The sequence below is a fragment of the Typopeltis vanoorti genome, chromosome 16, assembly GCF_054136105.1.
Source record: "Typopeltis vanoorti isolate ZY-2024b chromosome 16, IOZ_Tvanoo_1.0, whole genome shotgun sequence".
Classification (NCBI taxonomy): domain Eukaryota; kingdom Metazoa; phylum Arthropoda; class Arachnida; order Uropygi; family Thelyphonidae; genus Typopeltis; species Typopeltis vanoorti.
The window spans coordinates 113300480-113318106 of NC_143564.1; the positions used below are offsets into that span (position 1 = coordinate 113300480).

Sequence of the window (17627 nt, forward strand, 5' to 3'; positions counted from 1 at the left end):
CACTTCATTTAAGGCTGTAATACTCACCACCAGAGCCCCATTTGTGGAAACAGGCCATACCACTGGAAGGTGGAGATACTTGATGTTATGCAATCACCACCACTATTAAGAGCAGTTTTCAATAAATACTTTGCTCCATGTTTAACATAAAATGTAACTATGGGAGATTTCTAGACTATCAGAAAGTCGAAACAGTGGGTATTAATAGCATCACTTTTTTTTTAAATCATATTGGTAAAGTTTCACATTACTTAAAAATTATTATTTTTTATTTTTTTTTTTTTTAAGTTCTGTTTTCATAACAAATCCACTTGCATTTGATTACTCAGAAGTAGTCTAGGTCAAAACACAATCCTCGTGATGTTTATAAAAATATTTGCTGAAAATCCAACACCCTCCTCTCCAAATTAACTTTAAAATTTTGAAATATATCAATAAAGGACCATCTCAAAAAAACTGGAATAATAAGTAAATAAGTTAAAAAAATTAGTTAAAGCTAATTAGTATAATATTTAAAGGTACCTGTGGCATAACTATAAACAACAAATTACATGATAACCACAGTAATTAACTTTAATGAAATGCAAGTATAGATATTGGGTGCTTATGGGTCAAAGCTGTATAACTGAGAGGAGACTTCCACATAGCCTTTAAAGGAATGTCGAGAACCAACCAGGGCTTCTGACCTAATGTCCAATCCTCACATTCTCGGTGGTGCACCCTGTTCAGTATCTACCTGGATACTGAACGAATGAGGAGGGGCTGGCAATTTGGGATATAGCCTACCAAATCGTATTCTTATTGGCTTAAACCAAAATACAAAATGATGGTACAACATAACAAAATTTCATGCCAGCTGGGATGTCGCCTGGTTAAACAAGGCCCCATTGTTTTCGCCAGGGAACCAGGGCGAACATCAAAAAGTCAGCTACTGCAACAAATCGGAAACACACCCCAACTCAACATCACCAGAGTGAAAGATCAGTACTATCAACATAAGAAGCCTGAATGGCAAAGAAATGTAGCTAGCTGAGGAATTAGATAAGTACCAGATCGACAGAAACAAAAAAGACAAAACTGGTGAGATCTTTTTGAGCAATAAATACAAAATATTATATTCAGGCAATGATAATCAAGGAAAAGAAGGAGTAGCTATAGTATTCAACACTAAATATGAGGCTAATCTTCTTGAATGGAAGGCAGATTCAAGTAGAGTGATGTTGACAAATACCAGAATGGGGAACTGGACAATGAGAATTATTTGTGCCTATGGTCCCCAGGTACAAATGGAGGAATTTTTTGAGTCTTTAGAGGAGTGGTTTTTAACCAGTGTTCCTCGGAAAACTGGTGTTCTGCGAACTGGTTACAAGTGTTCCGCTGGTGAAAGATGTCACATGACACAGTTCTGAGTATAACTGGCTGGCTACTCTGAATAAAAATGTCAAGGGAATTATTTCCGTTTTAACAGAACAATTAACAATATTGGAAGAAAAGAGTTCAAGTTACTTTCATTCCTTAAATACACACAATTATGACTGGATACGAAATTCATTTGGAACAGTTAATACATCGAGTTGTGAATTTTCGTTACAAGAAGAACAATTAGTTACTTTGTCAACAGATCGTACTGTAAAAATGAAATTATCTGAAATAACTCTTGAGGAATTTTGGATTTTTGTCCAAGCCGACTATCCAGCTCTCTCCACAAGGGCACTGAAAATTTTGTTACAGTTTTCAACAGCATGTTTGTGTGATTTCGGTTTCTCAATATTAACCAATATGAAAACTAAAATGCATGAAAGACTTACTAATATAGACAAGGTGATGAGGGTAGCTATATCACATATTAGACGTGATATTGCTGAAAGCCGACAAGCTCACGTATCGTATTAAAATAAGTTCAATTTTTATAAAAAGCAACTCCATGCCATTTTTATTGTTAGTTTTATGACCCTAATGCTCTTGGTGTTCCCCAAATTTTTCTTATAAACAAAAGTGTTCCATGACTTCAAAAAGGTTAAGAACCACTGCTTTAGAGAAAGCAACTGACACAATGAAAAAGGAAAAGTTGGTCCTTGTTGGGGATCTAAATGGCAGAGTAGGAAATGATTGTCAGATATACAAAAATATTTTGAGAAAATTTGGAGAAAAGAGCAAAGCTAATAATAATGGCAAATACCTGCTGGATTTCTGCTCAGAACATGGACTGGTTATTACTAACACCATGTTCCAACATAAAAATGTACACAAATTCACATGGAGAGAAGAAGCAAGGAATGAGAAAAGTCTCATTGTTGATAGTGATGTTTTCTCCCTGGTGCAGGACAACAGAGTGTACAGAGGATTTGAAATTGGAAGGGATCACCATTTAGTCTTGATCAAGATAAAATTGAATTTCATATTGAAAAGAATAACGTAAAAAAAGTTTTAAAGTGAATAAAAGTTGAGCAGCTCTCAAATATTAACTGTAGACTAAAATACACAAACATCATTCAAGAAAAAAAAGAAATAGTTTGAGAACAGGAACCAAACCTTGGAGATTCAGTGGCAAGCCCTGGAGCAAACACTGATTGATTCAGCCAGAGAGGCAGGTGGTGAAGCTGTCTGTAAGAATAGAAAAATCAGAACTCATGGTGGACACAGGAAGGTAAAGAGGCAGTGAAAGAAAAGAAGACAGCATATCAAAAGTTCCTGACAAATAAGTTAGCTTGTGCTCTTAGAGAATACAGAGACAAATGCAAGAAAGATAAACATTATGTAAAACTAGCTAAACGAAAGTCATGGGAAGACTTTGGTAAGAACATAGAAAATAAATATCAAGAAGGTGGCAAAATATTCTGGAGGTTGTTGAAAAAGCTCAAAACTGGAGGAAAGGGTGCTGTAAAAGGAATTAGAGATGATAAAGGTGACATGAAAACAGGAGAAAAAGATATCCTTGAAGTATAGAGTAATTACTTCGAAAAACTGCTAAATGAAAGAAGCAGTGATGACAGCACAGTGTTAAAAAAACACTGACCACGAATGAAGTCAGGAATACATATGCATACTACTAGAAGTAGAAAAAGCCATCAAACGCATGAAATGTGGAAAGGCAGCAGGATTAGATGATATTCGACAAGAAATGCTCAAGTATGGAGGTATAAAAGTCTTACAGTGACTGCACTGCATAGTTCAGAAGGCCTGGACAGAGGAACGAATTCCAGATGATTTGAGTAGAGCTCTCATAGCAACTATAGTATATAAGGGAAATAAAACTGAATGTGAGAATTACAGAGGGATTTACTGAGTGTTCCTGGTAAGATTTATGCCAGTATACTTGAGAAAAGGTTGAGAAGATTTGTGGAAGAAAAGCTTAGTGAAGAACAAGCTGGATTCAGGCCAAAAAGAGGCTGTCAGGATCAGATCTTCACTTTACGACAAATAGTAGAGAAATCATGGAAATACAACAAAGATCTGTATTTAAGTTTTGTAGATTTGGAAAAGGCATATGACAAGGTGCCAAGAGAGAAGCTGTTCAATACGCTACAGTTATATGGTGTCAATGGGACACTATATCAAGCGATACTTAGTCTGTCTTTGAGTTGTAAGTCAGCAGTTAGAATTGAAGGAAGTACAGGAAGATGGTTTAATGTTAAGTCTGGTGTGAGACAAGGATGTACATTATCACCTCTGTTATTCATTATCTATATGGATCACATTATGAAGGAAAGTGGTATTAAACATGATATGAAAATTGAAGATGTTAATGTCAGCTCTTCACTTTATGCAGAAGATGTTATACTTCTAAATAAATCCGCTACAAGTCTGCAAGATTCCCTGACTAAATTGAATAACTGTTGTAATAGATATGAAAGTCAGCAATAAAAAGACAATGAAAATAGGCAGAATCATTGCAAATGTCAACTGCGTTGTGAACGGAGAACCTGTGGAAAAGTAAAACATTTCAGCTACTTAGGCACGATTTTTAGTGAAGATGGTAAATTAAATATGGAAATAGACAACAGAATCAACAAAGCTGGTATGGTAGGAAGTCAATTGAATAAATTCATATGGAATAAGAGAGAAATTAGTCAGAACGCTAAATTAGCTATATACAAGACAGTGTTCAAACCAATTTTAGCTTATGGATCTGAGAGCTGGGTGAGAAGTAAAACACTTGACCAAAGACTAGAGACTGTAGATATGAGAGTCCTGAGAAAGATTAGAGGCATGAACAGATGGCATCAATGGCAATATCGTATTAAAAACGAGGATATTAGGAAAGAACTTGATATTGTCAGCATCCCGGAATGAGTACATAGAGCTAATCTCAGGTGGTATGGTCACTTAAACAGAATGGGAGAGGAAAGATTAGCAAAACAAGTGTTCTCTACCAGGTTTGCAGGAAAAATACCCAGAGCAAGACCAAGATATAGGTGGATTGATACTGTAAAAACTGCCTTAGAAGATAGAAATATAAGATCTGATAATGTTGGAGTCTTGACAAGTAACAGACTGATTTGGAGGAAAATTGTAGATAGGAAGTTAGTAATGATGTAAATTTTTCATGTAGTACTATCATATCCTGTACACTCCCTTGAGGGGAATTTGATGATGATGATGATGAAGTATAGATATTTCATACTGAAAATAACAATGCGTAATAAATAACTGGAGGATGTGTGCATAAGAAGGATGTCCAATAATGATAAACTACCAGTAAACTACTATGTTATGTGGATGATGTTTTTGATGTTCGGTCTCATTCTGAAAATAAACTCATCACTTTCCTGCAACAGATCAATAGCCTTCATTCACCATGGAAAACGAAAAGGCTGGTAGTTTACCATTCTTGGACATCCTTCTTACGTGCACAGCCTCCAGTAATTTATCAACCAGTGTTTATCGAAAACCTACCTTTACTGGCAGATACATTCATCAAAAGTCTGCTCATCACACCTCTCAAAAAAAAGGTTAATAGAGCACATAATGTGTGCTCCCCCCCCTCCATCAAGCTTACAACAAGAACTTATCACTATCAAAACTTTCATAATCAATGGTTACATCCTAATCAAATCCAACAAATAATTGACTCCTATGTTTCAATACCTCAGGATTCTTCAACAGACTGCAGGGTTCCAATCCATTATATTTCTGGTATCTCTGAACCTATTTGTAGAATTTTGAAGTAGTATCACCTAATTCCCAGATAATTTTCTATCAACAAAATTTCTCGTCTGTTGCCATCTATAAAACAAACTCTCACCTCTATCATTAGATGGCATTTACCAGACACCTTGTGAATGTAATCTGACATACTTTTGGGCAGACAGGCCATTCTGTGAAAAAAAAAGAATTAATGAAGAATCAATATTATATTGAATATATGTAATCTCAACAGTCTGGTCTGGCACAACATAATATTGACACTAAACGGGTGGGATGAAGCTCATCATCTCCATAAAAACAGTTTTAAATATGAATGCCTTTTTGAAAGAAAGTTGTGAAGCCCTTTTGCATTGGCCAAATCTGAATGATTCTTTCTCCCCCCCCCCAAAAAAAAAGTTTGGGAGATTCTCATTTTATGTAATCATCAAAAATAGTTTTAATAATATTATTTATTAATATATTAATTTCTAGCATGTGCAGAAGTTTTTAATTGGTAAACTGAATGCTGTATTCATTTCCATTTCTTTGATTTGCTTGCTTCTATGCACTGATGATGTTCTGTTATTTTTAGTATGAAATATCTGTACTTTCATTTCATTAAAGTTAATTACTGTGGTTGCTGTGTAATTTGTTGTTATGAGTCTCTGTAGCTCAGTCAGTATAGACGAAGTCCTTTGGTCAGAAAGAACTGGGTTCAATTCCCGTCTATGACGTGAGGAACCTTTATCTGGTCTCTTTCGACTAAAGGTGAGTTAGCCAGTCTCATATGAAGGTAGGGTTTTTTTTTTCACCCGGAAACTCGAGTTTTCTGTCCCCCAGAACAGGAAAAACCGACCCCGTGAACACACGTGGATTACAGTCATAAATACGTCCCAGCCATATGTCGGTCCCAAGCACAAATAAAATAGGGGGTTGCAGAAAGCAATAGTGAACTACCCTGCAAATATTTCACCAGGAATACTTTGTGGGCAATGCCTACAATGTCACCTATGGTCAGAAATGACTGAAAGAGAAAATCAGTCAATCACCGTGGTCATTTATTGTTTATCACTGTAATTTGTTGTTTAAAGCTAATAAGTAACTGTTTAAAATTATTTATATTTTGTTAAGTTGGTGCTTGGTAGGACATATATCTCGGTACTGTCCCGAATGGACAGTGCTATCTGTTTAGCTGTGAGATCATGGCTCCGACTGCTGCCTGATGCCCCTACTGCATATTTCCTCGTGAAGGTGAAGGACGGCGGGCTCGGGGTTCCATCATTTAGATGGCAGATCCCATGCCTGCGGCTGTCCAGAATTGTGAAGTTAGAACTATCTTCTTCCCTTATCTGCAGAGAGGCTTTCTATAGCCCATTAATACAAGTAGAATTTAGGCAAGCTAAAGACCGGGCCTATTATCAAGGTATCTTAATTGAGTCAGCACCCACAGAACACAAGAGATGGGCATCTCTACTGCACTGTTCTGTAGATGATGCTCCTTTAAAAAGTCATATCTGGTGCCTCACCAGCATGACGGGGTAAGGGATGGCACCAGACTCCTCCCTAGGTTCGATTATATTGACCTCATCAGGACGAGGATCAATGCCCTGCCCACTTGAGCCCACACAGCTCGATGGGGTAGTGATGACTCAAACTGTAGGGCAGGCTGCCACTACAGTGAGACCCTGTCTCATATAGCCCAGTATTGCTTCCACACCCATGAGGTCTGGTTGTGGAGGCATGACACCGTGGTCTCCATTCTGAACAACCACTTTAAGTACAAAGGTTGGGAGACCACGGTGGAACCACATTATAGGACCTCTGTGGGTTTGCATAAGCTAGACTTAGTGATTAAAAGAGATGGTGACGTTTGGGTAGTAGATGCCCAGGTGGTGGGAACAGGGCGCCCACTAGCCTATAGCCATAATAATAAGGTAAACTATTATAAGAATAACTAAGATCTAGTTAGTAAGATACGGGAGGGGCATGGGGCAACTCCGAGGTTTACAAGCGCCACCATCTCTTTACATGGCGCATGGAGTGCATATAGCTATAAATACTTAAAACAACTTGGGCTTATGCAGAAGGATATAAAAGTTCTTTCTTTGAGGGCCCTACTGGGCACACTGGTGGCATGGTGCTGCCACCAGAGAATGACCACAATGATAACTAGAACAGGCATAGGATAAAACACTTGTAAAGGCTTAGGCCTATATCAAGTCTGGACGAGATGTCTGGACGTGATGTAAGGGTAGTACTGCCCATAACTAGTACAAAGATTTAAAAAATAAATAAAGCTAATAAGTAACTGTTTATATTACTCATATTTTGGCCTTAAAACCTGCTTCATTTATTATTATTATTATTATTATTTTTAAATGTGAATCAAACCCATGAAAGCTGCAATCCTACCATATGCTAGTACTGTGGGTGGGCTAAGGTTGTTGGTTGTTATTTTGGATTTATTGCAAAAGGCTACGAGGTTAGCATATTATAGTTGTCAGTTGTGTGTGTGTATTCTAGTCAGTTAACTCTGTCACCTCTGCATAGTATGGGCTAAGTATTATGCAATCTGTTAACTCTACTCTAGAGGGCAAACATGATGCTTTTTCAAGCCACTTCGATCTCTAGTAAGTAGAATGGTAGTCTTACATTTGACAACAAAAATCATCTATCACCTAAACATTCAAAAACACTATAACAGAATTTGAATCCACAGTTTGTTGGTTGGAGAGAAGACAAGATTTCTCTGACTTAAAATTTACACTTTGCAAACTAGATTACAATCATAATCACAAAGACTGAAGTTTTAGGGACCCATTTGATAAACATATAATGGAAAAGGAAGATTTAAACAGATATTAAGCAAAATTAAAATAGTTCACATCACAGTACATCAATTAGATCTTTCTGTCATCTCCTCAACTTCTAGTCCACAGATCACAGAACAAAAAGAACGTGGGTAGGCATATTGTTCACCATCCAATTTTTTAATACCTTCATCTTTTCTTTTAACATCAATATTTGCATGGTCATATAGCAAGCCTTCACCAGCAGTCACTATTATAACCTGACACAGTTCCAGTTCTATTTTATATTTTAAAGAACAAATTCATTTAAATGTACAACGTTAAAGTATAGAATAAACCTTGATAACATAGCACAAATATTACAAACACAGTATAATATTCAAGTTTACAAACTGAGTTTTAAAATAAATTTGTCATATGTAAAGTCTGCCCAGTAGCTGGGCAGTGACTTTTTTTGGTGGTGGCAATGAGGAATAGAATTTTCCACAAAATTCTCAGACTGGTAGATATTCAAATTGGCAGATATTCAGATAGAATGATATATGCACGTAAACACAAGAAAGATATTTAATTAACCAAATATTTCGGTCTGGAAATAGCAGACCATCCTCAGTGGTATTACAAGAACAGTTTTAAAAAAAATACAAGCTAGAATACTAACAATAGATCATTAAAAATAGAACACGCTGCGTGATGTTATATCACTAAGTATTAAGTATAAAACGGAATATTTTGAAGTAGAGACACGATTGAAAAAAAAAAAAAATTAATGAGTAATCTTCATTAGACTTTCCCAGATTTTTGATATAGATATACAGTCATTACGATTCAGGTTGGGACGATGGAGCAAGGCTTCCATGCTTTTCTTGAACAAACGTTCGAACCTATAACAGGATCTATGTAAGAGGTGAGTCCTGGACCAAAAGATGCTGTGGTCAGTTTCAATCCTGTGTTGAGCCAATCCAGGCTTTTCAGGTTTGTTGTGAAGAATGGAGGATTGATGTCCTTGGATTCTTTTTTCAAGAGAACATCCAGTCTGTCCAAAATAGGAGAGATCACAGTTGCAAGGAATTTGATAAACTCCAGGAAGGGATAAAGTTGAACGTTTGTCTTTAGAAGAAGGAAAATTAGAAGACAATTTGTTAATAGGTGAATATGTAGTTGTTAAATCATATTTATTTAAAATTCTTGTGATAGGTTCTGAAATACTGGAGATATAAGGAATAGGTACTCGACGTATTGAAACTTTGTTGTTTTGTGGAGGATTATAAGAATTGAGAAGATGTTGAGTACTTTTTTTTAGAAAAGCCATTGAGTTTCATGTGTTGTTGGATAGTAGAAAGTTCTTTCTGTAGATAATCAAAAGTAGAACAATTAGTTCTGGCTCTTCTGATGAGGCATTTTATAATTCCTGTTTTTTGACATGGATGATGAGCTGATTCTTTAAGAATATAACAACCTGTGAACGTTGGTTTCCTGTATACTGTAGTTGTAAGAATATGTGAAGGTGACTGGATGAGGAGAACGTCTAAAAAAGATAACTGGTTGTTTTCTTCCATTTCCATAGTAAACTTTATACAATGATGCAAGGAATTAATACTGTTTAAAAAAGAAGGTAAGGAGTTTTTGCTGTGAGGCCAAATAGTAAAGATTTCATCTATATATCTTATCCAAAAAGATGGTTGAGGGAAAATAGATGAGAAGAGGACTTTTTCTAAATGTTCTAAATAAAAGTTGACTAAAGCAGGAGAAAGAGGACTTCCCATGGCCGTTCCTTCTACTTGGCTGTAAAATTTATTTTGACATAAGAAATATCCTTCTAGGCGAAGAGCATTAGCTTTATCGCTAGTTAGATGATTGAGATTCCTTTCAATGTTAACTAGGAAATCAAGATATGGTATCTTATTTGGAACAATAGAAAAATCATGTCCTTTTGACAAGATGAGGGTTTCGCTTTCAGTTAAAGGACGTCCGGATATCTTGACAATCCAATTATCTGGAGTTATGAAGGGTTTGGATTGTCTAGACGAAAGAGCTTCATATTTACAGTGTGAATATGAGCTTCATATTTAAACATCTTAAATATGAGCTTCATATTTAAGATGTTGACTTAGTTTATTATAAGCACGTTGAGTAGAACGTTTAGCCACATTTAGAACTATGTGAGAAAGATGTGGATCTAAATTTGTGGAAATATAGGTGCACAGATCAGAAATGTGATGACTGTGAATAGCAAAGTCACGTTTAACAGCTTTAAGTTGATTACGGATTAGAGATAAACTGGTGTGTTCCAGTAAATATTATGAGCTCCAGGAGATTTTATTGTTTCTTTAATCTTAGTAAAATTGGGAATAATCTTGTTGTCGCGGCACTTTTTTAAGAAACTGATCTTTGCTTGTAACCTTCCTTGTATAACTGAAAGTATTCCTAATTTACCGGTTAGTTTGGTAGCATTTTCCCTGTGAAGGATAAGAATCTGCTGTTTTAAGGATACTTGTGACATAAGACTGAATGATATATGCACGTAAACGCAAGAAAGATATTTAATTAACCAAATATTCGATCTGGAAACAGCAGACCATCCTCAGTGGTATTACACGAACAGTTTTTAAAAAAATAAAAGCTAGAATACTAACAATAGATCGTTAAAAATAGAACACGCCGTGTGATGTTATATCACTAAAAGGATCCACATCTTTCTCACATAGTTCTAATTGTGGCTAAATGTTCTACTCAACGTGCTCATAATAAACTAAGTCAACATCTTAACCGTAAATATGAAGCTCTTTCATCTAGACAATCCAAGCTCTTCATAACTCCAGATAATTGGATTGTCAATATATCCAGACGTCCTTTGACTGAAAGCGAAACCTTCATCCTGTCAAAAGGACATGATTTTTCTATTGTTCCAAATAGGATACCATATCTAGATTTCCTAGTTAACATTGAAAGGAATCTGAATCATCTAACTAGTGATAAAGCTAATGCTCTTCGCCTAGAAGTCGCTTCTTCTCTACTTAAGGCCAAACTTCCTCCTTCCAACATATCTCCTTCTGAAATGAAATCTTTACAGTCCTTGAGAAAAAATAATCACCTCATTATCACCAAAGCTGACAAGAGAAAAGCAACAGTAGTTATGGACTCAGCAAATTACAGAAGAAAACTTTTTCTTTTGCTTCGAGATTGCTCCACATATCAAGAAATTGATTATAATCCAACCAACAGACAACTAAAGAAATTAAATTCTCTCTTAGATGAAATCACCAGTTTAGATACAGACACAATTGAAAAACTTAAAACTCATTTTGCAAGACTGCCTAGATTTTATGGCCTTCCAAAAATCCATAAGATTGACTATCCTCTTTGTCCAATAGTAGATTGTATTGATTCTCCTACTTACCATATAGCCAAATATCTAGCTAAATTATTGAAATTTTACATTGGCAACCCTAATTCTTTTTTAAAAAACTCCTTAGATTTCTTAGAAAAATTAAAAAATGTCTCATTACAACCTGCAGATCTTATGGTTAGCTTTGATATAGAATCTTTATATACCAATGTATCTCTCAAGGAAACTTTAAAATTACTTGCTGACATCTTTCCTCAAGACATTATAAAACTATTCGATTTCGTAATACATTCTGGATATTTCGTATGTCAAAATAAATTTTACAGTCAAGTAGAAGGAACGGCCATGGGAAGTCCTCTTTCTCCTGCTTTAGCCCCAACTTTTATTTAGAACATTTAGAAAAAGTCCTCTTCTCATCTATTTTCCATCAACCATTTTTTTGGGTAAGATATATAGATGAAATCTTTACTATTTGGCCTCACAGCAAAAACTCTTCACCTTCTTTTTTAAACAGTATTAATTCCTTGCATCATCATATAAAGTTTACTATGGAAATAGAAGAAAACAACCAGTTATCTTTTTTAGACATTTTCCTCATCCGGTCACCTTCTAATATTCTTACAACTACAGTATACAGGAAACTAACGTTCACAGGTTGTTATATTCTTAAAGAATCAGTCCATCATCCACGTTAAAAAACAGGAATTATAAAATGCCTCATCAGAAGAGCCAAAACTAATTGTTCTACTTTTGATTATCTACAGAAAGAACTTTCTACTATCCAACAACACATGAAACTCAATGGCTTTTCTAAAAAAAAGTACTCAACATCTTCTCAATTCTTATAATCCTCCACAAAACAACAAAGTTTCAATACGTCGAGTACCTATTCCTTATATCTCCAGTATTTCAGAACCTATCGCAAGAATGTTACAGAAATATGATTTAACAACTACATATTCACCTATTAACAAATTGTCTTCTAATTTTCCTTCTCCTAAAGATAAATGCCGAACTTTATCTCTTCCTGGAATTTATCAAATTCCTTGCAACTGTGATCTCTCCTATTTTGGACAGACTGGACGTTCTCTTGAAAAAAGAATCCAAGAACATCAATCCTCCATTCTTCACAACAAACCTGTAAAGTCTGATTTGGCTCAACACGGGATTGAAACTGACCACAGCATCTTTTGGTCCAGGACTCGCCTCTTACATAGATCCCATTATAGGTTCGAACGTTTGTTCAAAGAAAGCGTGGAGGCCTTGCTCCATCGTCCCAACCTGAATTGTAATGACTGTATATCTATATCAAAAATCTGGGAAAGTCTAATGAAGATTACTCATTAATTTTTTTTTTTTTCCAATCATGTCTCTACTTCAAAATATTCCATTTTATACTTAATACTTAGTGATATAGCATCACGCGGCATGTTCTATTTTAGCGATCTATTGTTAGTATTCTAGTTTGTAATTTTTTTAAAACTGTTCTTGTAATACCACTGAGGATAGTCTGCTATTTCCAGACCGAAATATTTGGTTAATTAAATATCTTTCTTGTGTTTACGTGCATATATCATTCAGTCTTATGTCACAAGTATCGTTAAAACAGCAGATATTCAGATAATCAAACTGTCATAAACCAAGAGAATCCCTATTTCTAGTCTAATGTATAGACCATAGAAAATGTTACATGTTATTTCTTAATGATGAACAAGCATATTGTATGTAACGTGCCTGATAAGAATTTTGCTAGTTTATATAGTGATTAGTTTAAATAAAAGTACTCAAAGTAAAAACAGCAGGTTTTTAGTTTAAGTTTTCAATTAGTTATTTTGATCAAAATTGTTGTGATGTATGATTAATTATAAAAATAATCATATATCATAACAACTGGAAATTATCTCCATTATTCATTAGACACCCTCCACTTCTTGAAAGCAGGTTTGCAAATTATAAGACAGAGTTACAAAAGAAATTTGATAAATAAACACTTCAGTATTGTATTTCATGTCATCCAAAACAGTTCGGTTATTTGAGTGTTTTTTTTGGGGGGGGAGGGAGGGGGGAGGAGTGCATGTGTTGTGAAAAGTGAATCCAGAGTTTGTAGGAAAATTCACATTCAATAAATTCATAGTACTTTCTACTACGCATGATATGAATAATTTTTTTATTATGTTGTTCTATGTCAGCAACGATGAATCTATTTTTTGCTGTCCAACAGAACGAGACACACAATGCTTTCTTCATGAGCATTTTTTGTTGTTCCTGCAATAAAAAAAACAGGTTGAGTTCACATAATCTGGTAAATGAAAATAGTCCTTGTCTCAATATAAAAAGTCAAATATTTACATTCTATTTTGGCTAGTGAAATTCTGCAGCAACTTGCAGTAACATACTACATGACTACAGCTGAAACAACTTGAGCTACATGCACACATGCAGTACTATGTTTTGCCTTGTTGGTAAATTTGTAGCTAGTTTACTCAACATCTGGCCAACAGGCTGTGGGCTTACATCCCATCACCGGTAATGGAGATGTTTGTGAATGTCTTTAGATGGTGGATAACTGACACTGCCTGATATGAGGCAACACTATTTATTAGAAGCTTGAAAAAAGTTCAATGTTTGGTCTCTAGAGGAGAGTATTCAGATTACCTAACCCTTAGCCCATACTAGTCTAGTACTTATGTATACTAGATTTGCAGCCTTTCCTGTTTCCTGGAAGGGATTTCCAAACAAACAGTCTTACGCATTCAGCTGCTCTGTGCACACTTCCATAAGACAAATGAATTTAGCATAAATTTTTCCAAGATGTTTTGGAGAATTAAAACATACGACTGTTATGTATGTTTTTGAAAGTGAAAACTAAGAATTTGAGTTTCTCACAAACATTTCAAATTCTTTCTTGAGTTAAAATGCAATCGGAAATATGGTATGAGAACATCATACTGTTTCATTACAGGAAGTTATTCATAAGCCCTAGAACCAACAGGAAGTTTAAAAATATATATTCTGAACAGCCATTTCATGTTGTGTGTGTGTGTGTGTGTGTGAGAGAGAGAGTGAGTGAAAATACAGGCTGTCTACGAACTGCAGAAAAATAAGCATCAGAAGAAAAAGGTTTCCTATGAAAATAAGATATGCTTAATACAATATATGTTTATTCCCTTAATTTCTTTTTCTATTACATATTTTGCAAAATATCATAATATAAATAATCAAAAATACCACATAAATAAACAGCAGCTCTGTATTGGTCAACTAAAATATGACTTACCGCGCCTTTACAATAAAGTTTGACTGTACCGTTTGGTGTTCTTACTATAACAGACATTCTTTTGCGATCACTGAAAATGACAACTGATTTTAGTAAAGTTCATATGAAATATTCTCATGAAGCACGAAAATCTATTTTAATAAATTAAAGAAGGAAAGGGAATACAGACAATTTGTCAGATTTTGATTAAATATTGATTACTCTTAGTCACTACTGCTGAACCAGCTGTCTTCACACAGACACACATAGTAGAAAAATCTGTTAGTTTGAGGAACTTGCTCTTTACTTTCTAAAGATCAAGAAGGTGAATTAGAGACCATAAATTAAAGATGCCAAGAAATTATATTCTTGTTTTAATCCTTTATCTAAGTGTAAGCAAACAAAGTTTACGCCTGAAATATTTTCAGGACTGGGAAACTCGTATAAAGAAGCTAATAACTTCATCGCTTGCCTTGGTATCCCATAATGCAAAGCACATATCCTTATGGACATTTATAATGCTATGCATTATGGGAAATGTCACTACCCAGACCAGTTTTGACCTTAATTGAGGTCTCATCAGTGGGAGCAGACCCAGAGGTGATAGCAAGGTTTAAGTAATGCAGAAGTCATATTTCCAAAAAAAGAGTAGCCAAAAGGTGTCACAACTTTTTAAAATACTCTGGATTAGAGAAAATTGTTGGCAGTTTTTCCACTTGGTTATACTACAAAGTAAAGAAGCCAAGAAATAATATTCTTGGTTTTATCCTTTAAACCAAGCAAACAAAGTTTGCACCTGAACCGTTTTCAGGACAGCAACTCGTATAAAGAAGCTAATGACCTCACATCACTTGCCTTGGTATCCCATAATGCAAAGCACATATCTTTACGGACATGTGATGTGAAGTCATTAGCTCCTTTATTTGAGTTGCTCAGTCCTGAATATAGTTGAGGCACAAACTTCATTTGCTTACACTTGGATAAAGGATTAAACCAAGAATATAATTTCTTGGCATCTTTAATTTATAGTATAACCAAGTGGAAAATCTGCCAACAGAATTAGAGACAAGTTTAGAAAACATAATAGTGCTATATTTTTATTATTATTAATCAAGATATCTTGTATCATATTTACAGACTTATACACATTATTATTATTATTATTCAAGCCTCCATGGAATCAAGAGACTCATCATGGGATGCAAGAACTCTTTGTAGCCATATATCAAAACTAAAATTTTTTCCCCTTTACTTACAGTACTTTTTTCTTTCACTTTAAAAGAAATAAAATTTCAGAGAGATACTGTATGTTTCCTAGTCCTCCTAATGTTATAACAAAATGTCTGGTTGACAGCACAGTGTTTTTTGAACCAGATAGACTACTATGCAGAATATTTGACAGAACTGGTACATTTTACCACTGAACTAAAAGCAGTTCACATGTTCTGTGGAAACTTTCAAAGGCATCCTTGGAATGATACTATTTAACCTGCACGTTAATGATACCAAGAATGGTGGTTTGCAGGGAGATATTCAAATATTTTCAGGTGATTAAAAGTTGGGCAAAATTATAAGGAACTGTATGAAGAGGATTGATTTATCAGCAGGTATGCCAGTTCACTGATCTTGGGATAACAATATATGGAATTGAAATTCAAGGATATGCTGCAAAAGTAGTGAAAAGAGCAACATAATGATGTGCTATTACATTGAGAGGAAATGCAAATAATGATAAGGAAGAGGTAGTTCCAACAGAGCCCAAATCAAAGTTTAATAAAACTGTGATGTTCTCAACTGCAATTTCGAAATATTATTTTGTGATTTGCTGGATCTTATTTAAAATCTGATTTTAAGACATGCAAAAAGCAATGAAAATAAAACACTCAACACACCTCATAAGCTACAAAGCTCAAGTACCTAGCAAGCAACTTAATATTTGAATTTCACTCTTCTCAGTGTGTTCATTTCCTATCACCATCTTTTTCAAGCACATATTTTTATGTCATTTCCATCAAAAACATTTAAATTTTGAATAATCCTAAAGGTGATTTCTGCTTCTGAAATAAATATTCCTCCATTTCAGTAGAACTTGTTATCTACATGAAGGAATACTACAAGAATATGGCTTTGCCTTTTCAATACATTAACTACAATGACTACATGTGGACATCTATGGCATCTTCCAAGTGAGATAGTTTCTTTTAATAGGCATGTAGCCAGGCTTCAGAAATATTGCTACTTTTTATGCAAGTGATAGTTAAAATAAAGAGTCGCATCATGAGATTAAAAATTTGATTTTTTTTTTTTGGCTGAGTTTAATGCCAGGAGAGAGAAAAGCAGTTCACATCCTCTCCCTAAAGAAGTTCACTATTGCCACAGCTCTCTGCTAAATTTGAAGAAAAATTTTGCTGAAATGTGCAATTGTTGAAAATATTGCTACTTTTTATGCAAGTGATAGTTAAAATAAAGAGTCGCATCATGAGATTAAAAATTTGATTTTTTTTTTTTTTTTTGACTGAGTTTAATGCCAGGAGAGAGAGAAAAGCAGTTCACATCCTCTTCCTAAAGAAGTTCACTATTGCCACAGCTCTCTGCTAAATTTGAAGAAAAATTTTGCTGAAGCTTTTACTTTAAAGTAATGCTTTCTGTAATTTAAAGGACCAGTTTCTCAGAATGTCGTAAAAATTAAAACAGTATTTTTATCAGACCAAAAAAAAACACTCAAGGACAGTTCTTTCGATGACATCAGCACAGAAGTCTCAAAGCCTGTTAGTATCAGTTTTTAAGATTTGTTAACATTAACCATTACTGAGATCTTGTAGAAAGCATGCTGCAATAGAATGGAATATAAGTCATTAAAGGACTACAATCATTTCCAAGTTAGGAGGAAATCCACATTTGATTTCCTCCTAACTTGGATGCTGTCAGTGATGATTATGGAGAATGATTCCATCAGGATATCTCTTATATGAAATAAATGGCAAGCAACCAAGGCATGATCTGCAAGTCTTGAGTGTCCACAGTAAGTAGGGGTACTAGATATAAATTTTGTACTCTGAGATTATGATGTTGATTGTCTTGCCTA

The 17627-nt window shown here is 34.8% G+C and overlaps 1 protein-coding gene across 1 annotated transcript in view; it reads right to left on the reverse strand.

The window, feature by feature from the left end:
- ATP8A (ATPase phospholipid transporting 8A1) overlaps positions 1–17627 on the reverse strand; it is a 1088708-nt gene that overhangs the window by 587061 nt on the left and 484020 nt on the right. The window contains exon 19 of the mRNA XM_090406292.1: positions 14564–14633. Within this exon, the coding sequence (XP_090262418.1) occupies positions 14564–14633 (70 nt within the window). The remainder of the gene's footprint in view (positions 1–14563; positions 14634–17627) is intronic.